We start from the raw sequence: 25116 nt of genomic DNA, 5'->3' as shown, positions 1-25116 counted from the left end.
TTGCTGTATGATCAAAAATTCATTCATAAGGCTTTAAAAAAAAAAAAAAAAAAAAAAAAAAAAAAAAAAAAAAAATCTATGCTGGAACTAGAAATATTTTGATGAACAGAATTTCATTATAACAAAGTATACTCATCTTCCACAAGACCAATGCCACAGAAACCATTCCCATTAATACTACTACACAAATTCTGAATGAAAAATTCCTAGTAATTATTCAATATTGATGGTGGGTATTAGTGGCAAGGTGGTGACACGTGAAGGAGTGTGGCATACAGGAAGACTGCTGCCCCTCAGGGAACAGACTACCAGATCTATGCCTAGGGTAACTTCCGATTATCTTTAGCTTAGCTTGTCACAGTGCCTTAGATATTATGTACAGTATGCAATATATATATATATATATATATATATATATATATATATATATATATATAATATATATATATGTGTGTGTGTGTGTGTGTGTGTGTGTGTGTGTGTGTGTGTGTGTGTGTGTGAGCTGACAACACTGAATGTTAATTCACCAATACTCTACCTGATATCTACAACAATGTGACAATCTAAACCAATAATAATTAAGTTATATAAAATGCAATTATATATTCAATATCATAAAGCATCTATTAATACAATGTTCTGTTGGATTCTTGGAATACTCAATATGTAATGTATAAGGTACAATATTCCTGAACTCTAACTAAAAACTACCCTAATTACCTAAAGAATACAATGAACTGCCCATCTTTAATTTCTCAGTACAACATATTAGCACATACAGTTATATATTATTATTTCTGAAATAAAACTGTATGACCAGAAGCAATTTTTCAATCCCAGGTAGGTGAATGTGAACTGTATTGATAAAGAAAAATCAAATAATAATAAGAATAAAAATAATAAATACAGATGGTTAGGCTGGTGAGATGGAGCCAGGAATCCAGGGAGTTTGAATAAACCATGGCCCATTTCACTCCATATGCTGTTGACGGTTCTTCAACTTCCATCCTGTCTCTTTCATTGTTTCTGGATCCTATTTCACCACATCTTTGGGCAGGAAAAAAGGTCAGGGCAATGACAATGATGATGGCAAACCACACCTTAGTTTAGCATTTTACTATGGCTAAATTTGATTATCCAATTTAGCTAAGGGAAATCTCTCACCATCATGGGGGGTTTCCAGTCAATTTGAATTATCATCATCACCAACACCATAGTCTCCCCTGGGATCCACCAAACAAGTGACAGAAGAGACAGTATCACTTCCAGGATACTTGTCCATATACACTTATATCATTTGCAGTCACATCTCTTCTTCAAACAATGAGGTATTGAAACAGATTTTATTTTTCTTTCATCCCTCACATTTCTTGGTATGCCTTCTGCTGCAACTAGTAGCAGTCATGTCCTTATTTTTTCTCCTTCAACTGTACAATACAAGGACACAGGGATTTCAAAACTGGCAACACTGTTCATTAAACCAAATACTTCAATGCCACCTTATTTTTTACTCACATGATGTAGTTTTATTAACATTTCTTGAGCAAGTAATGGATGATGAGAAATTCCTTCAGCTTCTTTCCACTACCACGAACAACCTGGCATCCAAACTTAATAACCTACACCAAGTTCCTGCTTAAACTTGAAAATATTTCTTCCTCAAAACAAAATATTACTTTCACAAAATTGTTAAAAACGCCTATTATTTTGCTGTCGCTTTACTGACACTGTAACTGCTTAAATGTTCCTTGGAAAAAATAAATAAATAAATAAATACAAAATAAAAAGTCCCTACTCTCCCTCTTCTACACCGTAAGCTTAAACAAAAATTGCTCTATACTAGCGCTTCACGGGCCTATCGAGCCACTCAGTACTTGCTCAGGTGAAAGTAATTTCCGGACCGCACTTCACTCTTTATTAACCTATTGATTTATGCGTCGACACTGGGGCAAGTGCTTCTCGAAGCAATAGTTTGTCCCTACAAACAATGGGAACTGGTCCAAATACTCCTTAAAAATTTCAATCAACATGAAATTGAAAATGACCCATCTGTGACCCAATTGCAAGCATCCTGTCACGTTTCATCAAAATCCTTTTACCAGTTTTGGCTGCGTTACACACACACAAACACACATCCATGATTATGGTATATTATATGCACTTATTTTCAATTCTTTCTTCAATCATCACAAATCAGAAGATTCTGATCTACCAGGCTTGAATAAGTACTCTTCAGCTACTATCATTAAATGTACAAGCTCTGATAACTTCACAGGAAAGTTAACTATCCTAAATGGCTGACAGCTTCTGTGTCTTCTTTCACAGAAGCTTTCTTCCTGGGATTTTTGGTATGAACTCACCTCTGACAAAATTAACCCCTTTTATCTAATGGCATATTTTACTGGTATATTCTTCCCACCTCCAGATAACTTTAAACATCTTACGGAACGCTTTCTGTAACAAATGGGTCAGCGAAGGCTAAAGCTAGCCTCCCTAGTTTGAAATGCATTTCCTAAACATAATAAAGTCACTTGGAGATAGCAAGAATATAAGAAAACAAGTCATTGGACACAGGAGGTTATCCATGCAAAGATAAGCATAAACATACTGGGTATGTACAGATTCACCAACAATGTCAAGCATCCTGCGATGGTAATTACAGAATCAAGTCCAGAATTATCTTCTAATGATGTACTACAGGCTTGGATATCACATTATCACATATACAAGAGTTTTAGTGTTGTAATCTCTGTAATTCATTTACATTATCATCCAATCCTGTATTTCCCTATTTGGCATTGCATAGGGGCCTGGGGCTAGGCGACTCAATCCAGACTCTTAAGATGAAAGTGAACAGTCATTCTCTCTAAGCAGTATTATGTGGGTAATAAAATTCCCTGGATCTGAATACTTGGAAGTTTTATGAGACACATCTGGCTGAGTCGCCTAAATCCGCAAGACTACCATGCATCCATTCGTTACCTGTAAATTTAGCACCCAGCCTAGTAAATGGTTCCCTGGAACCAATTAGTGTAGCACCAGTGTAAGCAGCATTACATCTGAGTGAGCAGATGTCGAGTATTCTGACATAAAAGGGGATGCTGGGCATCATCTGGAACACACAAATTTATGCTACATATTCAAAGCACTACCATACAACGGATAACCAAAGTGGGCAGTTCATGTCAGACAAGTACAGAGAACCAAATTTTCATTATTCATTTAAGATGTCAGTCATTTTTCATTACGACAGTTTATTCACACAAAATATATATTTTTATATTCAGTAACTTTTCCAGACAATAATAACTAAACACATCAAATAACTGAAAACCAGAAACAGCCATCATAACAGAATGTTGAGGCATATATATATATATATAATTTATAATATGATGAGAGGGTGTGGGGTGGCATAATGCTGATGCTGTTGTTGTTGTTGTTGTTGTTGTTGTTGTTGTTGTTGTTGTTGTGGCCCCAGGCTCATCTGGATAATAACTCAGTGGACTGTAGGTTGAAGTTGCCCTTTTCCTTCAGTCCATCCTCCTCCTTTCAGGGGACAGCAATAGAGTTGTAAGACATTTGAATAACTGAGCAACAACAGCTGCCTGGTTATAATGGTGCCACTGTGTGAAGGCATCACTCACATAAAATCTTTTCCAGAGATGATGAAATGGCAGTGTGCTTCTCCATCAATGTCTTCTTTCTTGATATCTGTTTACACCTATTACTGTTCCTCCTGCTCCTCCTCCTGCCAGATGATTATCAGGTGGTGTGGCTGTGGTTGCATGTCCTCCACTCCTTCTACACCACTACAGTACTCCTCTCCTTCTCCATCTTTGCTGAACAACCATCTTGCCACACTGTATTGTGTCTTCCTCTGTTCTTGCATTCCAGTGTTATCTGAAATCTCCTTTTCTCCTCCTCCTCCTCTCTTGTGTCCCCCATCCTTATTTACCTCCATCCCAAGAAACAGCATCAAACACGAATCTCCAGTACGACCTATTTCTTAGGATTACATTCTGTCACTCTGGCTGATAAAACTGATAAACTCTTGTCTTCAAAACTTAATAATCCCTTCATTCCACTGACATTTTCAAGCTTCTACTATTGCTATCTCCAGATGATTTTATTCAGATTGAGATTATTCAAAGAAGAGGGGATTAATATAGCTTTCATTCACCCCAAAAACGAATAAAATCAGTTGGAGGTAGCAAGAGTAAAACCAAAATATTATGTCACCAGAATGAATGTTAAAATATAAAATCATCCAAATGAAACAGAATAAAAGTTACTAACTTAGTATGCAATCCCTTCAATCTGATGATATGTTCAAATGATATATTCCCACTATTTCCAAACAATTCTATTCAGCTTTGAGGAGATCTCTTCAGTGTAATAGTAATGAAGGTTATTTATCTCTCCTATTCTCAATCTCTTCAAAGCAGAATTAAACTATCTGTACATGGCAAGAATAACATTAAAAATTTGTACACTTTCTGTTCCCAACAAGCTCTGGGAGGTGGTAGCAATAGTACCCATGCCCTGTCGCTGGCAACTACCACGACCCACTATGTATACTGTAGATCATATATGCCTGACAAATTACTGTCTTCTAGAGGGAGGAACCCCCTCCATTTTGTGATAACTGGTCCCATGAATGTTCCACTCTAAGAAATGTTTGCTTTTGATATATATGTCTCCAAGTTTAAGGAAGTAAAGGGATCTTATCATCATTCCTCAGTGATTGGTGAGAAAGTGCCACCTTCTCATATGTTGAGGTAGTAGGTCTCCTTGGTCAGCTGTATAGTTTATTGCATGTAGTTTTGTAATGTGTCTTTGATTGTGTATGAAGTTTAGTGTATGGGGTCTGTATTTTCATACTGTATTTCCTTTAATTTGATACTTTCTGTAAGATGACAATGACCTTATACACAGCACTTTCTGGGGATCGAGTGTACAGTCATTCACCAGACTGAAGGGTTCTAGTTCTGAAAAAGTTACTGAAACAGACTGACATTTTGTGAACCAGACGAACTAACTAAAACAACCTATCAAAACACTGCTCATCATACCAACATGTTTATGAAAGTTTGCATATCATATCAAATGATATGTGACAAATCGTTTAAAAAATACTGATTCTCATGGTTAATATACTTCATAAAACAAACCAGGTATCATACACAACAATCAGATTTGCTTTAAGTGAATACGCTTCAATTTACTTCATAACTTATAGTGGGTCAATTTTACAGTGTACCTCATTAAACTATATTTTGACAAGCAGTAGGGGAAAAAAAAATTCTACCTGCCTTTTCTATTTATCAAATAACTGGAGAGAGATAGAAAATATTAAAATTTTTACTTTATAATGTTATCTTTTAGGGAACAATTCCTATCCTATTTCCCATTACTCGTATATTCACAAAAACAACAAATCCTAATTGTGCATGACCATAGTATGAAGTAAACTGTTGTAACAATGATTAAAAAGCAAGAATGTGTGTGAACCAGTAGTACATAGAGCAATACAGTACAGGTTTATTGTTCATGATATTCTTACTGTACCGTATGTTCATAACACTTACTAATGTATGTACCATGCAACCATATATACTGTATATATACATTATTTTATTTCAGTCAAATAGTGCATACAGTAACATTGTCACAATGCATCTACATTCATAAAAAGAACACTCATTTTTATGTCAGCAGAATTTTAAAATGGGCACAAAATGGAAATTTACATCCATGTCAGGTAATAAAAATATAGAGCTGTTTGTAAAGACAATGAGATAAAAAGAAAAATGGAACGCACAGTGTGAAGATCACATGGTGAGAGGAATTACTATGCTGTGTATAGATTCTTTACTTCTACCCTATGCCAACACAAATATTTTAAACATTAAGACATCATGTACCCAATATAATATATATATATATATATATATATATATATATATATATATATATATATATATATATATATATATATATATATATATATATATATATATATATACATATATATATATATATATATATATATATATATATATATATATATACATACATATGTATATATATATATATATATATATATATATATATATATATATATATTGGGTCTGGTTAGTACTTGGATGGGTGACCGCCTGGGAACACCAGACGCCGTTGGCATAACTCCCTACGTGTTAAGTGGGGTTGGTGGAGAATTAGTGCCCCTCCCTGTAAAACAATTAACTCTAAGCCCTTGACCACCCTGTTTGGGATACATGGCGTCTGGCAATGAATGAAAAATGAATATATATACACACATATGTATATATTTTTGTGTCTGACTCTGGGCATAGGCTTCACAGCCTGCTCTCAAGGCCCAGTAGTCCTACATACCATACACCTCTCTACTGTACATATAACCAATGAAGTACTAAATAACTATTACAACTATATGTATTGTAATTAAAAATCTTGCATCAGATTTTCCCACACATGGAATAATAAAATACCAACTACCAAAATATCTGAATGAATAGTCTACACAGTTCTTAAAAAAAAAAAAAAAAAAAAAAAAAAAAAAAGAGGGGGGAAGGAGGAGAAGGGAGATTTGGAAGTTAATGTCAGAAGTCTATAAAACTTTGTGGGATCTAGTTAAGGAAGCAGGAAGATGTTTTCAATCATCAAGAAGTAGCTGGTTTTCTAATGTCATTGGGAAATATACACCACTGTGACGAATCTGGTACTAACGAAAACGCAAGTTTCGAAACATGAATGCCTTCACTGCCAATGCAATGCAAATGGATGTGTCTCAATTACCATTCTTAATCTATGCAGATAATATCAGTGTGAAACTGTTAAGACATCACAGAGTAAAATGTGCTGATGCAATAAGAAACTATGTAACAAAGTAACCAATAAAATCATGAAAACTGGCTGTTTTCTCCACGATATGCAATGTAAAAATTATGGATAACACATTTAGGTTAAAGGGGGGGGGGGGCAAAAGAATGAATGGTATGAAGTACAGCCAATGCCAGTGTCAGATCACACATTCCCACACTCCCTCTGCTCTGCCATACATACTGCACAGCCAAGGCCAATGCTGCAATAAATGACCATCATCATCATCCTAAACCCCATTAACCGCTTTAATCCTATAGTGTAATTTGTTCAATATCTCATTGCTATGTGGTAGGTGAGGGCGCTCACCATCCACTCACTCGATGTAGTGCTGCTCTCGCGTGTCTGCCCTTTCCTCTCCTCCCTCCTTTCCTTCCTTCCTCTTCTGCCTTTCTTTACTTCATTCTTTCCTCATCCTTCTGCCTACAGGTGACTTTACACTCCCTCTTTTATCTCTCTTTCCTTCATTCTTTCCTGTTCCTTCTGCCAGTGGGTGACTCTAAACTGAGTGACAAGCCGAATGGTTCCTATACACCAGGAAACCATTTACTATGCTGGGTGGTAACCATATACCCAAATTATGGCACCTGGTGGTTTAGTGGGTAACGGCGGCACTCCAATTGGATTGAGCCAGTGAAGGTTTATATCCATGGGGTGATTGAGGTTTACTGCTCACATAATGCCACTTAGCGATGAGTGAGGCTGGTCACTCATCTTAAATGTCAAGACCAACTTGCTTAGCCCCAGGCTCCTACGCTCCTCATGGGGTAATGTAGGATTGGATGATGGATGGAATGGATGGACCTTACTGTTATCAGACTGTTTTATTTAGTTGAAGAGAAGATACAGTACTAGCATTAGACGGGCTAATGAGGGCTACATCTCACACCTCCATATTGAAAAAATTCTAAGCAAAACACAGTTGTCTGGGGCAGCAAGAATAAAGTGCATACTACATCCCCTCAGACTGAAAAAGTTAGTCACCAATACCTGGGGTTCTAATAATCAAGAGACAGGAATAGGAAGACGAGAGAACTTATATCATGAACACAGCACACAGTGAATTGGACCCCACAATCATACATACATCCAGACTTTATACAGTGCTTCATAAATACATATACAGTATACACATGCAAAATTTACACTTCATACATACATACATGCAAACTTTATGCTACATACAAGATCCATACATGCAAACTTTATACTTCATACGTACATACATTAATACAGACACAAATATCTTCCCAAAGTTTCTTGAATACATAGTGGAAAACTCTAACCATTAGAAGAACACACCAGTAGAAATAGCGCTGTAAATGTATTTCACTGGTTGAAAATATTCCTAAGATGGAGATGTGAAGATGGTTGTTTAAGTGATGGTATATACACACACACTTCAATCCAACCACTTATTCTTTCCTTTATCAATTCTTTTCCATCCTCAGCCTCCATAACTCACCTATTCAACATTCACTTACTAAATCTTGGCCTTCCACACCTCATCCTACCCTTACACAACTCACAAATACATACCCTTTTCACCATCCTAATCACACCCATTCTCTCTATTTAACCACATCATTGAAGCATACTCTTCCATCCTGTAATCAACATATTTTCTTACTCCACATCTCTCAGGAGTCTCTGTTATCCAACCTGTGCAACGCACAAAGTCATTGACAACTAACCTTCACGCATACAATCAACAATTCTTTCATAAGCTGTATTCAGTACTAAACAACTAACAGTAGAAGGGAGCTGTTGCTGCTGTTGCTATTGTTGTTGTTCTGACCCTAGACTCATCTGAATTTGAACCTGGAGAACTGCAGACAAAGATGCCCTTCTCCTGCAACCCACAATCCTCCGATCGGGACACAAGGAAGGAGCTGTAGAATGTCTATATAACCGAGCATTGGAGCTGGCCAGTTATCTGAGTGCACCATGTGAGGGCACTCCTCTCCAGCACCAACAGTAGTACAGATATAACCTGGTGAACTGCAGGCAAAGATGCCCTCCTTCAATCCACAATCCTCCAATCAGGACACAAGGAAGGAGCTGTGGAATGTTTTTATAACCAAGCAATGGAACCAGTCAGTTATCTGATTGCCACCACGTGAAGACATTCCTCTCCAGCAACAGCAGAAATGATTACAGATATAACAGAAAAAATGCTTCAAATGACACCTTCCTCATCTTAACTGTCTTCTATATTTTCAAGGAGCAAAAGACCTTAAGGTTCCTTAACATCTTTACAGATATAAATATGAAGAGGTAATCCAAGTTCCATTTCCCTCATTGTGTTTCAAGGAAGCTACAAGGCTGCTTCCACCACAAGTGGAAAGTGGTAAATTTATTACACTCCTTCACCAATTGCATTATTGCATTAAAACCTACTACAAAAACTAACTGCAAGTTGTTCTAAAATCTTATCTGAATCCATTCAATCAGCTATACAGTTAAAAACTCACTGTGGTCATGGATTAATTAAGCCAGCTGCCTGAAAAAAGAGCCCTTCATGGTTTACACGAACATGAACCACACAGTATGAATTGAGGTTCAATCAGTCTACTTTTTATCATTTTGATTACCTTTTGGCTGGTCTCCAGCATGCATTAACCTGCTCTCTGTCAATGTTACTGCAATAATCAGGTAAGCCTCTCTCAATGATCAAGTAAAATATAAAGCATTATTAACTTCTGAAACTGGCATTAGCAGTAAATCCTTATGCTACTGCAGTGGGAACTGATTCATCCACAGACAGTACTTCCTATAATCAGGCATTTTGCTCAGTTTATCCTCCTCCTAAAAGTACTTGGTGAATTTAAAACACAACTCATACTTCATGAGAATGAATCAAAAAGCTAGTGGTATGAGTGATACTTTGACCACAACAATTCAACCGGGTGGGTCCACCTGCCTGATGTAGCTCTCAGGATCCCGGAACCTGTCGCAAACCATGTTGCCCTCCAGGATCAGCTCTGTGATGCCAAGCCCCGTCAACTTGTCTAAGGTGCTCTCATTTACAATCTGTGGTACACACACACATAATCAGTCCATGGTGTGTCATGGAGGCAGAATGTGGGACAGCAGTGTGTGTGGTGGTGGTGGTGGTGGTGATAGTGTGAGGAGGCGGTGATGTGTGAAGAAGAGGTTGCATGTGTGGTGCTGATAAAAATAATGGTATATGTAGGATGATGATGGTGGTGCTGGTGGTGTGGTGCTGGTTGCGGTGGCGGTGGTGGTGTATGAAGAGGTTGTGGTTGGATATCGAGCAGTAATGGTAGTTGGGTGCAGAGAAGAGATTGTGGCTGGGTGTGGGGTGTGAGACACTAAGCAAAGATACAATACTAGATATTTTTCGTCCTTCTCCATGAACTTCTATTCCCAGTTCCAATTAGAACTGTACTGGGTTCCATTTCACCAATAACCTGCAGCCCAGGGAAAAAATCTGACATATCCCTGGTGTGAATGAGGGGAGGGGGGTTCTGATGTTTTTTCTCTTGTACACACACACACACACACACACACACACACACACACACACACACACACACACACTTACACACACACACAAAACCAATCTACCAACTAACCTTATTTTTCTTGAGTGAGAGCCTGGTGAGTGCTGGGCATGCAGCAACCAAGCGGTCCAGTTGATCCAGCGAGTTTATTTTGTTGAAGCTCAGATCAATCTCCGTCACTTGGGGAACATTGCTAACCACAATGTCAATTACTATCTGCATGTTAGGCTGACGGTACAGTGGACAAAAGATGCCCTCCTTCACCAATTCTTGGAAGCAAAGAGACAAAAACATGTATATAATCACCATTATCCTCATCTCAATGCTATCTTACACTAACAGGGATGACAAAATTCCAGAAAAAATTAAAAATGCAGAAGTATCAAAAGTGGTGACATCACAGGGGATTAGGCTGGTAATCTATCTTTAAATGCACTGCACTATGAAAGCCTAGCCTCAGGACCCTACACTCTGAAGGAGTAATGAGGAACTGGCTATTACTAGTACTGTTTTTGTATACTCATGCAATCATTACTTGTTGACAGCAACAGTCAATCCTATATTACCCCTTGCAGGTCCACAGGGGCCCCAAGGCTAGGTTACTGTACTCCATATTCATGCACTACGAGACAACCATTCATTTCAGGCAGTTTTGGCCACTCACATATTGCTGGAAAAAAAAAAAAAAAGGCAGTCTAACTGTGAAGTGCATCACAAACACATAAATGGGTGGATGGAGTACTGGAGACAGCCAACTCACTTGGATCATTATGGAAGTTCTTGAGATCTAAACGCTTCAGTTCCACAGAGTAGCGTTCACTCATTACACGTGTCACCACCTCCCTCTGCAAAATGTTACGCAACTGATTAAGTAAAAATCCATCGCTAGGCGGGGAATCGTAAATCGGAGACAATTTAACATGTAAAGTATAGGGATGTGTTCTTGAGATTTGGGTTTCCCCCCCAACCAAGTCCTACACCCACCCAAATGAGTAAGAGTTTAAAGCCAATCTAAATGGCCTAACAGCTGTAAAAGTGGCTAACCTAAGCCTAACACCTGTAAATAACTCACTAAAACCAACAAATAAAATCTGAAAATAATGAAAAACTGTCAGAAAATATCAAACACCTCTCATCACTTACAGTATTTGTTGTAAGTCCATGTCCAGTCCTGGTCGTCATCCCTGCTATCCCCCCCCCCCCAAGGCTAGGGGACATATGGTGCTCCCTAGTACTCACTCATCCTCATCAAAGCCCTCAAACCCCACCTACGGGGGAGGGTCGGGGGAAGCCTGGTGAGATGGGGTGACGGTAGCGTGAGACTTAACGGACCCATCATTAAACCGGGGCTCGGCAATCGTTAGGCAGGGTAGGGTAGTACTTTGACCCTCATCACTAATCCAGGGTATCGCATATAGGGGTATTGTAAATCGGGGTTTGCCTGTACTAGGGTGATTTGTTTTTCCTGGAGACTGGCTAAGAGACATGATGAATACAATCTCTTCACCAAAACATATACAAGGCACAGCGCAGGCAAACAGCCTTCACCCCTGTATGGTGAACAAATTAAAATCTGTGTATGGTCATGTTATTGCAGTCTCCCTTCCTCCTCCCCCCACCCAAGAACTTATGGGTGTTTGGAGCTGCCAGATGTTTGAGTGCTGTTTAACTGGAGTTCAACTGTATTCCATTTGCATCCCTCACATTGCTTCTTCAGTAGATCAAAATAGATACAGGGTACTTCAGGGACACATGCACCGGATTTAACCCTCCATTCTAAAGTCGAGATTTTGAAGAGTACAGGTATTCGTGTTACCTCCAGGCAATTTTAGTTTCAGCTTTGAGGTGAGATCTGCTAGTGAAGTGGTAAATGAAGGCTGTACCTAACCTATCTAGTTCAGAAGGTCTCTCCAAAGCTAAATAAATTCATTTGGGAAAAGGAAGAATAAATCACGTCAATGAAGTGACGAGCTTGACAGAGGAATTAACAAAGTTTTGCGGTTATAGCAATAATACAATGAAATATACGATATTGATAATGAAAGGCGTTAGTGGTAAAATTAATGGCTGACCTGCGCCTGTGTGAGAGGCCTGTTGGGCGGTGGAGAGCGGTTGCTGTGGATGGTAAGGCGCTGACCACTGGGCATGGTGATCCGGCGGCTGATTTCAGTGATGGCTAGCGATGCTGGGGCATTATCTTCTAGGTAAAATACAAGGTTCTTCCCCTCAACTTCATACTGCATACACAAGAAGAGACTCAAGAAGTATATTACGCAAATCAGACAAAAGTAAACGGCAAATACTATTATCCCTTGACCTGAAATAAGGGCTTCCCTCTGCTAAATACCACAGCAAGGCTGCAGTCAATATAAACTCTTGATATAACACGACCGCACTGGCAAGTGCAAATCAGTAAATAGTTTTTCATCCTTTCTGAGAAAGTATCATTCTAAAGAAAACTTCATGGAAGTTGTTAACTGTAATTGTGGTTCACTCCAACTATAAGAACGAAAATAGCAGTGAAAATTAAAAGTAGTGACAACAATCAGTCATCAGGTGACAATCTACCAATTTCTAAAAGTATTCACAAATAATAATTCGAGTAAAATATATTGTAAAATTAGTGTTACATTCACCACTACATCTTTCATCTGGCAATATAACTCATGCTTCCTTCCTACTTTTAATTCCTTCTCTCCGTCACCTCTGTAACTTCAGTAAAAGTAGGTTGTGACTATCTGCTAATGTTAATTTAGAAGAACAGTATGTACTAACAGTATGTAAATACTGTATTGGCACTCATGTGGGGGGATAAACATTAGTAGCTATGGGACCTGTCAGAAGTGTAGTATATCACTGAGGGATAAATTTCACAATACACAGATGAAAGATATGTTGGCTTCTTAAAGTAACAATGAGGCCTTACAACACAGGAGGCTATGGTGGTTTGAATATGGGGAGGGACTGAGGGAAGACAGTTGTCTGAAGAAGTGCTAATGTATGAATATAAATGGAAAAACACTGAGACTTTTTAAAGAAACCACAGGATGGGATCCTCATATGCATTCATTCCATCTGTAAAAAAAAAAAAAAAAAAAAAAAAAAAAAAAACTAATTGGGGGAAATTACAATAAAACAACCAAATGCATCAATGCTAAAGTTACAAAAGTTCTTACCATAACGGGGATGAAGGGCTCATTCACTAGATTCCTTATGGAGTCCAGCACATCCTGCTTGTTAAGACTGGCAGCATCTCGAATCTGTCATGGTGCAACAACATTAACCCTGGTAAACATTCTTTTTTTTTTTTTTTTTTTGTACTCTACCACATTCATGGTCACTACTGTGTACCAAATAAGAAGAAAAAAAAAATACCTGGAGTTGTTTTTATTAAACTTACAAGGTATGGACTTAAAATGTACTCTTAACACTACAATCTGGAAAAAAAAAAAAAAAAAAAAAAAAAAAAAAAATGTAATCCTCCAGGAGTAACTAAAGACAATTTTTAAAAAATTAAGTACAGACTATAGGCACGAGTATAATGAATGGATCCCGATGTCAGTTGACCAGTGGGCAGTGGGGGCGGTGGGGGGGCAGCAGGCCGCCTCCCGTCTCCTGGCAGAAAAACATCAATTTTGTCCATGCACTAAATGTCTAGTACTGTAACACATTCGTGGACACTTTTATAGCCCACATCTGAGTTATATGAAAAACCTAGCCAAGGAGCGCGCACCAACTACCTTCACCTGACACGGCGCATCATTTTAGGAAGCTACTAAGAACACCAACCACTTGGGCCACACAGGAAGCAAGGGCCATGTGGCCAAAGTTTGCGTGGGTCACAATAGTGTCCTTGAAAGCATTCCAGGGTTAATACAGTCTTGTAACTTGCTTCAAACTGCTGTAATTTTTAATATGAACTAAATATGCCCACAACTTAGAATTTGTGTTCATTTCTCAGGTACAATTGTTTCAAACAAATTTCAACCTTCTTCATGTCTGAACAGTACGAGAAAATCTCTATGTGAATATGAAGGTACTATGGTGTATCTTACACCTGGAGAGGGTGTATCAATAAAAATGACGATCACCTATGCATCATCCCATCCCGGTTTCTCACAAGTGGTATAGGTGGTGGTGACCATCATCTACTCATCAGATGTTGTGCTGCCTACTTCTTCCTTCACCTTTATCATTATTTTTCTGTGTCTGCCCTCCTTTCTTCCTATTCTCCAATCCTCATGTCCCTCTTTTTATTACAGTAAACTCTCAATTATCCATGGTCACAATATCCGGCACACCTGGCTGGGATCTATTAACCCCTGCAGAGAGGGGTCTTGCAAACATCCCCCATGATGTGGCAATCTGGCAATTTTGGTCACTGTTACAGACTTCCGTGAAATGTATATCAGTGGCTAGGAAATTGCAATGCTCAGCAACCCACAGATTTTTTTTTTTTTTAATCGGCGTAGGTTTGTTAAAGTAATTGTAAGAAATTGTACTTCCAGCAGGAACACGAAAACTACGCTTTGAGGAAAAGGGCAGGTTTGGGATTGGGGGGTTGATAGGGTACCATGAATTTATCTTTCCCCCCCCCCACCATAAATATGGTACCCTAGCTGGATGTACCAGTAAACATATCAGTGAGTTGGCATATTACTGCTAACGATGTGGTGAACATAGTATTTACCTAGCGTTAGCAATAAAGCCACCAACCCTAGATATCTATCAATCGGTGAAGGCCAGATGATGTTCCCCCCATCTTAATGACCCAGCATTGCTAGATACCCTGAAATGGGGGCTACCAAGCTGCAAAAAAATCTTGTTTTCTGGGTCAAGCCTTTCTATGGTCAGAGCCTGAACTGACTAAGACCTCCCCCCCTCCCCTTAAAAAAAAATTATCCCTGCCAACCATGTGGGAACCAACAAACTTGAACATCACACACCCTTGCCTCTCCACTCAAACATCTACATTCTACCTTTACATGTTTCTTCAGTGAATCAGACAGTTTTCCATTCCCCACTATAATGTACCATTCCGGTCAATACTCTCTGGATTAAATTAATTGTATTTGCTAAAGTGCCTTTTGGCTGAGCTTGTGAATGAAAGGAAAATGAAAACTGGGTTAAAACAACTGATTAATTTTTAGGTTACAACACTGTATTGGCAAGTCATGCTTTAAAAACGCTTCTCAAGATTTTGCTCCACAGATTCTGATCACAATTTTACATATGTAACACCTTTCAAAATATCTCCTTGTTCATGCTGCCATATATATTTTTCATGATCCGCAGCTGCCTGTCTTTTTCAAATGCAGTCTCTCTCTCTCTGCCTGACCACAAATATACATTTTTTTTTTTTTTTACACATCCTTTTCTGCTTGGGAAACCTCCCATTTCATCACCTCCTAATCACTCTAATATACAGTATACCTCCCCTCTCCTCTATTATACTGTTTTTACTCTAACTTCACCAAGATTTTTGCCCTTTTGTACCTTATTTCATGTCGGTCAATGGCAGAAAAAGTTTGGCAATGGTTCTACATCCTTTCCACAAAAATTTTTGCAACCAACACCATATTCTACTATTAATTTATTGTTATAGTTCAAATTTCAAGGTGGAAGATGACAATTTTTGGATGTTAAAATAAAAAGGTCTGATCTTCCATCACAATTAATATAAATTTCAGCAAGGGGTACACCTGAATCACTATCAGGATGCTTCATTTAGTCAAAATCAATACTTATGATCAGTAATATCAGCACAAACATGTACAGTCTACTGTATTATACTCTTAAATTTGACACAATCAATACCCTACGTGTCAGCAAGTGGGTTGGTGGAGGGTTAGTGCCCCTCCCCATAAAACAAATAACTCAGAGTCAAATTGCCACCCCTTGCGGGATTATGGCGTCTGACAATAGATAGATAGAATACCCTACTGAGTTTTTCCATCTTCCTTTACAGCATTCTTACAGTATTGAAGAAAGCCAACCCATTCTAATGTACTGTACTGTTTATTTTGCTTTGTCCATGAAAAGTATGGATATTAATTAAGGTACATAATACGACTTTTAAATATAAACATCCTCTCGTCAGAAACATGCAGTACATGAACAGCAGTAAGTTAACTGACAAAAGTATTACTGTATTTGTGTTGTATTTAGCATACTGAATAAAGGTATATTATATGACCACAATAGTTCAACCTGTGATAAGATAGTTTAGTTCAATGCTACCATCAATATTCATGGAAAATACATATTGGCATTCCTAAATAATGAGCACTGAACTCACCAGGATCTTGTGCCATCCTAGCTTACTCTTGGGATTATTGCTCAGCACACGGCTGTTACGGTAGTCTCGGTTGTGCCGACCCTGGTTCTTGTACATGTCCTGCCGCCTGGGAGAAGTAGAAACAGTAAGTAAAGATCCATCCAAGTGTTTACCAGCACCCATTACCACCTCCCTCCCTCCCTTTCTACAGAGCATAACCACAGCAGAAATGGTCATGCTTCTCTGGTTTTCTCTATTAGCTTTCTTTTTCCCATCACTACCATGCAGTATTACACTCCTAAAATGTGCTGCATATAGGACACCTTAGCGTGGAGGAGAGTCCGCTCAATGTCAGGAAAGGCAACTGCTCCCTGAAATAAAAAAAAAACACAAAAAACCATGGCCAACAGTGTCAAAGCCTTTTTATTCATCCTAAAATTCCACATCTGCCTTGAGAACTTTCCATTATACTCACCAGATGACACAACCACCATTTGTAAACATACGCTGGGAAGGGCTGTGAGGCTGTCCCGGACAAATTTTCTTAAATCTACTATTTCAATACTAAAGTGCATCTTGTTTTTCATAATATATATCAACACTTTTTATTTTTTCCCCTATCAAAACTGGAGCTGAGTACTCCTGTCAAGGAGGAGCAACTGCTACTTCACTCTTTGAGCAAATGCTCCCTAACCATCCCTGCATCCTGTGAGGAGGACCTCAGTCAAGCTGGTGGGGCTATTTCTCATGCACTGGGGCAGTTGCTCCCTAAACCAATTTTTGTACAAAGGGTAATGACTCTCCTCACACTTACCAGAGACACTGATAGGAATCCCACACAACACCACAGAACATGGGTGTCACACATGCAAAACCTTCAGAAACTCTCCTTCTGTCACACCCAAACACAACCGCACCCACCTCATGCAACCCTTCATCTAATTCAACCAATGCCTCCACAACTTAGTTCTTCCCAAAGACCCAAACTACAAGCACACCACTATGAACAGGTAACATGTATATATTACAACTCAAAGTTGATGGCTTTTGCACTCAAACACCACAAACTGAAGACTTTCTTCACAAATACAACATACACATTGTACTCCTACAAAAAACAATGCTCTCATGCATACACAAAACACAACACATCAGACATTACTTAGGCAGCTGCACAGATCTGGTGGTCATGGAGGAGGTATCACATCCATCCTCTACAAACAAACAACACAATCACTTTTCCACAATTACATGACATTAAAAACACAGCCACTCAGTATCAACTTTGGTCACAAACAAGAAATCAACATTCATAACCTCTACATTCCCGACATCTCCCACGCCGTACAAGTGCAAAACAATCCTTAGTTCCTCCCCCTATCACAGACATCTGATTCTATAATTGCTGAGAATTTAGCCTGGTTTGAACACACACATCAAATAGTGAAGAATGAAATTGACACTGGTGTGTAATAAAATTATGACAACCCAACCTGTTAGTATTAGAGCCTCCCATTTCCACGTCCTCATCTTTGTACTGAGGTCCTCGGTGGCCATGAGGTCCTCTCCCGCCCCGCCTTCCAGCACGCCAGTGACCCTGTTCGACGAGGTCAAATACTTAATATATCACCATCATCATCCTGAAACCTTTTTCCCACCTATGGATTTGGTGTAAGTCGGGTCCAGTATCAAGGAAAGAGAAAAATATGGCAAGACAGAGACTTAAAAACAAAAGCAAGCCCAACAAATTGGTCCACATACTCATTCACTCAACACTGAAGCCCCCAGAATACTAACTCCATCTCACATGCATAGCTCTACCTGTAATACAAATGCCAGAAAGACAATTGTGGCAAATTCAACAACCCCAACATATTGATACATGTTCTCAAAAGTGGGGCAAGGTAGCTACTTCTTCTTTTTTTTAACTCTATTTGGAAAAGTACCCTAAATGTTGTACAAAATAGTATATGCATCATGAAAGACCTTTTTTTTTTTTTTTTTTTTTGCCCTATCTGACGAAGCCGGCATTCCGTGGGCTTGAATGATGAGTGAATGAGAGCGTGGCCGATTGAATTGGGCAAACTTGGGTTGTTTGGACGTTGCTACTCCTCACTCTGCCCTAGGGTGGGAAAGGAGGTCCTGATGATGATGAAAAAGACAGAAATCACAATGTCTAACACGTGACGAACAGGGTGATTTCCATAGTAATAAAGGATGTATGCATTATGATTGCAGTCAAAATACATTAGCGAAAGCACATGAAAATTATAAAGATGTTTTTGGCATTTACTGACCTAGAGAATACATATGAAAGGGAGAAGAGGGCTGGTGTGGGGGGATTACAGGTGTTATATAGCAGTATGTACTTATATGGTGTGGTGTGGTGTGGTGTGGCAGAAACACATGAATGCTTTAGAGAATGGTTCAATATCAAAGTTTGAGTCAGACAGGGGTGTTCCCATGATTGTTCAATCCAAACCTGTACAATACATATGGATGAAGTTAGGTGGTCCAAGCAAGAGTTATGGAAATGGAACTGAATGCAGCAATGAATGGTGTAACACTGAATAATTTACATTTAATTCATGTAAATGATTATATGCAGTCTCCAAGTAATAAACATGATCTCTGCAGATTAGTCCCTCGTGTCTAATATTCTTGACTGAATTTCCCTGACAAAATACTACATACACTCATGTTTCCTTTGCAATGTTAGTACAGCAAATTTTATGATTGCATAATAACAAGCAAGTAGACTTTTCTGAATCAGACAAAATAAAAATCTAAAAGGTAACAAAATTGTAAGAATAATTACACCTTAGCAAAATATTACAATTGCTCTCACCTCTGGGTAACGCCCACTTCTGTCATCATCCCAGCCAGAGTCCCTGTTGTTTCTGCCTCCTCGGCCTCCAGGCCCACGGAATTTTCCTCCACCACGATGAGCATTCCTGTATAGGTAGCTTCTTCCTCCTCCATCTGAGCTCCCACCACTACGGCTTAACCCTCGGTCATCATGCTCTGTGTGAGAGAATGGAAATTCTTACACTACTACATTATACTGTACAATTCACCAGCAAGCATTTATTGCTACTTGGAAGCTATATATATTTCATAAGGAAGTGTTCCTTTCTGCTTTCCAAGCACCACTTTCATGCAGCAGTCCACTTCCCTTAAAAATATCATTGGCATGACCTCACTCCTAGTTTTCCTTGGTCTGCTGGCAGGTATTTTCTTACCAACAATTAGGTCTATGCTGCATTTTAACTCAATGTGCTGTCACATCTTCTCTCAACTGTTAGTATAAAAAAAATAAAAAAATAAAAAAAAATCATCCATCCATTCATCATCCAATCCTATATTCCACGGGAAATGTAGATGCCCGGGGCCAGGCAAGTTGGTTCTGATATTCAAGATAAGAGTGACCAGCCTCACTCATTCCTGATTGGCATTAGCTACATGAGCAATAAACCCCAACTACCCCTTGGATATAAACTATCACAGGCTCAATCTGACTGTAGCGCCTTAATTACCCACTAGATCACCAGGTGCCATAATTTGGTTAATTGGTTACCACCCAACATAATAAATGGTGTCTGGGTGTACAAGAAACCATATGGTTTGTCACTCAGTGTAGTCACCCATAGGCAGAAGGAAGAGGAAAGAATGAAGGAATGAAAGACAGAAGAGGAAGTGTAAAGTCACCTGTAAGCAGAAGGAAGTGGAATGAATGAAGGAAAGACAGAAGAGAAAGGAAGGATGAGGGGAAAGGGCAGACACCTAAAGCAGCACTACAGTACAGTGGGTGAATGGATGGTGAGCACCCCCACCTTTAAAAAAAAAAAAAAAAAAAAAAAAAAAAAAAAAAAAGCAGGGTTAGCCATGGGTTTCTTCTTCCTCATCATCACCATCTCCAACACACTGCTCCCTTCACAGAGCCCAGGGATGGTCATGACAGAAAGGTTTCCACACTACAGTACTCTCACATACCTCATTCACTCTCAGAAACTTCTTTTCCCTTTCCTTCTCTCTCACCTATAAAGCTACTGTTTTGCTTTCTTTTTCCATGCTACATAACCTCTGCCTCTACCAACATTACCCTTAATCTCCTTTTCACAAACTTTTTTTGGGAACCCTATCTATGTACAGTACATTCTTTGTACTGTGTATGTCCATGCCATTTCAGTGTAAAAATATAGTGCTCTTTTTCCTCTCCTCACTAATTCCACTTCTAACTCCTATAGCTTGCTTCCATTCCATAGTCCAACACCAATATGTTTCAATATTACAGTACCCATCCTCCTTATGCCTGCATATATTCTGACAAAGTCATTTCTACAATCTGCAACCTACACAATTCTATTACTCACTCCCCAGGTTTCACTACAACCGAAAATATCAATAATAAAGCACTTTCACACACAGCTCTCTTAAATTCCATAATAGCCTAAATATCCTACCTTTCAAAATACACCCAAGCCCTCTAAGTACTCTTCGCCCTTGAAGTGATCTTTCCTTAAACTCACACTCCATTTTGTCACATTTACCAGTACACAATACAGCTCCTAGATATTTCAAATTATCAACCTCCTTTAGCATTGTACCCCCAACCTGAACCCTGCAATTCACTGTGATTCTTCTCTCTACCTCAAATCTATTGTCACAGTTTACATCTGACTTTTCTTCAAATTCACTTATAATTTTCTATTAGTGCAAACCCAATAATAATCATTCACTGTTTTTTGCAAACCACGCTCACTTTCCATTATCAAAACGTCGGCATACAGGCAAGTTAACACATTCTGTTCGCTGCCATTTAACTTCAGCTTTGCTCCTATACCTGCTGTCCTCACCTTTATGCCTACCTTCATATATGCAATTCTACCCTCATGAATTATTTTGATGCCCTCAACAAACTCCCACATAAAGCATACAAGCCTAACACCCTCCATAATCCTTCCCAATCATAAACCTTCTCCAAGTTTATGAATGCACCATACAGCTTCTTAGTTTTTGTACTATACTTCTCAACTATGTGAATATCTGGTCCATAAATCCCCTACCTTTCCTAAATACACCCTGTTTCCCACCTATGACATGCTATGCTATGCACCCTACCCTATACCTTCCCTTGTATGGTCAATAAACTAACTTCTCTGTGATTCTTACATACTTCTTAGTTCCACTTCCTTTCAACAATGGAACTATGATCCCATTCCCTATATCCCATGCCCATCTGCACACACTGCATTATGCTGACAGCCTCATCGCTACCAAACTTCAATAATTTTCCACTATTTCCATCTGTTCTTGGTGCCTTGTGTAGTTTCAGCATGTTAACCAGCTGAAATTCCCCTATAGCTACTACAGTAACTGGTCCCTGTTCCACTATTATACCAACTCCCTTGTTCATGCCCCAACCAGTAACAACTGTATTGCACTTTTCTTATCCACTACTGCCAGTGATAAAATATTCTTCCCATCACTAAACTACTGTGTATCATTCTCAGCTTTTCACATTTTACAGTAGTAACTACACTCTGAATTTTTTCCACTACCCCTCCCTTCACTTTCAATCATCTAACTTCCTGAATAGAAAGGTGGAAGCAGTTCCTGAAAAGAGGGTAGAAGAGCTGCAGAAGGCTAGGGGGAAAAAAAAAAAAAAAAAAAAAAAAAAAAAAAAAACGAGAATTAAAGGTGATTGGTCAGATATGATTTGAAGCACATGGAGACAGAAAGCATGTGTAAGATATTCACAGAAAAAGATGTGAGGTAGTGTGTGGGGCAATGAGAAATAATGGGGTGCACAGAACAGCATGGTGGAATGAAAAGGTGAAACAAGCTGTAGCAGCGATGCTTTTAACCTTTTAATGGCTGCCAGCATCGAGCATCACTTTACCATAAACATGAAGATGACACTGAAATAGCGCAAACTATAAAAAGCTGCAAACAACTATGGGATGGGAATGAAGGTCACTGGTATGTTTACTCCAACCCTACTCTCCCATCCCAAGCAATCAGGCGAGCACTTTTTCTCAGATGTTTACATCCATATCTTTCCACGTTAATGGCACATGCACAGTACCCTAATTATACTGTATATTATATCTTCCGCGAATCACGGCGATTCACAGGATGGGTTTAGGAAGCTAAAACACACATTGCCAGGTGAGCCAGATATTTCTCTTCACACCTGTGAGAAAAAGAAATTGATTTTATAACCCTGAAAAAACGATCCTAGGGCCGGCCAGGGGGGCCCGCAAATATCTGAACTCACAGCCACTGAGGGGTTAATTTCTTTTAAAAGTACTGAAGCATTTAAAAAACAGTGTTTGTTTACAATCCCTGACACCACCACAGACAGACAAATGCCACCCTGTGGTGCATGAAGACAGATGAACGCCATCTTGTGGTGCACCAAGACAGACGGACACCATCTTGTGGTGCATGAAGACAGACAGAAGCCATCTTAGAGAGCCATATTTAAAAAAAGTTACCCTTATCAGTGTCTTTTTAACCAATGCTAACGTAAACTATTGCAACTTAACCAACCTTGATTAACCTAACCTATTTTATGCTAATTTAACTAAACTTATCGTAACCAAACCTAACCTATCTACCAGTATCTATTTTCCTTGTTTAATGAAGGGCTACCTTAAAAAAAAATAAATAAATAAAAGAATTACAGAAGCATTTTCGAGTATGAAGAGAATCCATCAATTAACAAGAAATATGATTAAATAAGCAGACAGATTGGGTAAGGCTAAGTTTTGATAAGCTAGTAAATAGGTTAGACTGAGATAAATAAGGTTGGGCTGATGTGAAAATTTTGGTTAAGTTTGGATAAACAGACATTGATAAGGGTAATTTCTTTCAAAAATGGTGTTCTAAGATGACGTCTATGTCTTCGTCCACCACATGATGGTGTCCATGTCTTCAGCGCAAATAAAGATTGTAAACAAACACCACTTTGTAAATGCTTTCACCACTTTTAAAAGATATAAAAAGCATCAAAAGCTGAAAATGCACTCAAAAAATACTCAAAATTCCCATGAAGAGCCAATGTAAAGAAAAAACACAAGAAAATAGCAAAATAAGGTGGTCCTGCGTCTCCTTAAAGAGTACCAGTGATGGATCATCTTTACACTCAAACACACACTGTTGTCCACCTTTACAAAGGTACTGAATCAATTCCAAGGTAGGTAACAATTTTGCTAATTCTTAAATGGTGGCCCTATGTCTCTTTTATACAGAAAACAACCATGAAGAAGAAGAGCTGAATTAGTGTTTCTGCTGCTTAAACTAAACTAGAAAATGTATCCTATAATTATAAACTCTGGGAACTAGGAAAAAAGACATTAAAGGAGCTAAGCCAGGGCTCTTGCTAAATGCTGATGGTTGCGAGCCATTTGGCTCCTAAGGTTTCAGATTTACGAGCCAAATATAGTTTAAGTAGCCAAGCTGACTACAAGCCGAAATATTTTACGAGCAACAAATATATTTATTTATTTACACAACGTGATGATTAGAATCATATAATGAGGTTTTAAACATTCACACTGGCGACAAGGGAAGACTTAATAATCAATCACAATGTGCTTTTTTGTTGTTTTAAGTAAGATTTACTTATTTTGTAGTTTACTCCTTGTCAAAGTGGATGTACTTTCTCCTCACCAAAAGGCGTTCTGCGTGTAAAATTTGTTCGCCAAAGGGAAAAAATACTCACAATTGCCAGCTGTAGCTTGCCAAACAAGAACCCTGTAAGCACAACACAGTGAATGCAGGATATAGGACCAGAGTTCAGGAGGTGCTGTTGAAAAGGCATTACCACCGACAGTCATCTGATCTGATCTAAACCTTAACTTCACCAACAGAAATTGTCAGAATACTGAAATCCTAATTATCCAATTGTAGGCAATTTCCTCAACAGATGATGAGTCCAATGGCCATCTTGGGAAGGGCTACTGGTAGGCTCATTAATTAACTACTGGTGTAGCAGTGGATTTCTTTCCCTGCTTCCATGTTCTGACCACCTTTGGTGAGGAATGAACACTGACGAAAGTTAAAAAGCGATAACATCCATGCATAAAAACTTGATTAAACACCTAAATTAAAAGACCACGTTTGCAAAAGCTACAACTACATCAATCACAGGCAAGTAACAAGTGGATACGGTGTTATGTCTGGTAATATAATGCTGCAACATATTGCTCGCTGCAAAACCTAGAAATGCGCTTACTTTTTATGGCCATCAGTTGTTACAGTTCCTTGATTTAAATATGCTAATCCAAACTCAAGTAAACTGTGTGGCTTCAACTTACCAAAATATTGACGAGGGACATCAAATTTAGTGTGGATAAGCAAAGATTTGGAGGAATATCTGTTTGCGCCTTTACCACTCAT

General features: G+C 38.7%; 1 protein-coding gene across 1 annotated transcript in view; it reads right to left on the bottom strand.

The window, feature by feature from the left end:
• LOC145400920 (nuclear RNA export factor 1-like) overlaps window positions 1-25116 on the bottom strand; it is a 44688-nt gene extending 19572 nt beyond the window's left edge. The window contains exons 1-9 of the mRNA XM_080273280.1: window positions 25035-25116; window positions 19559-19734; window positions 18204-18307; window positions 16732-16837; window positions 13610-13693; window positions 12506-12670; window positions 11194-11278; window positions 10506-10702; window positions 9830-9939 (exon numbers count right to left, since the gene is read on the bottom strand). Of these exons, the coding sequence (XP_080129406.1) occupies window positions 9830-9939; window positions 10506-10702; window positions 11194-11278; window positions 12506-12670; window positions 13610-13693; window positions 16732-16837; window positions 18204-18307; window positions 19559-19734; window positions 25035-25116 (1109 nt within the window). The remainder of the gene's footprint in view (window positions 1-9829; window positions 9940-10505; window positions 10703-11193; window positions 11279-12505; window positions 12671-13609; window positions 13694-16731; window positions 16838-18203; window positions 18308-19558; window positions 19735-25034) is intronic.

This window comes from Coenobita brevimanus, chromosome 54, assembly GCF_032717465.1.
Source record: "Coenobita brevimanus isolate Jiangsu-jjx chromosome 54, ASM3271746v2, whole genome shotgun sequence".
NCBI lineage: Eukaryota > Metazoa > Arthropoda > Malacostraca > Decapoda > Coenobitidae > Coenobita > Coenobita brevimanus.
This window is presented reverse-complemented; position numbering and strand designations above follow the sequence as displayed.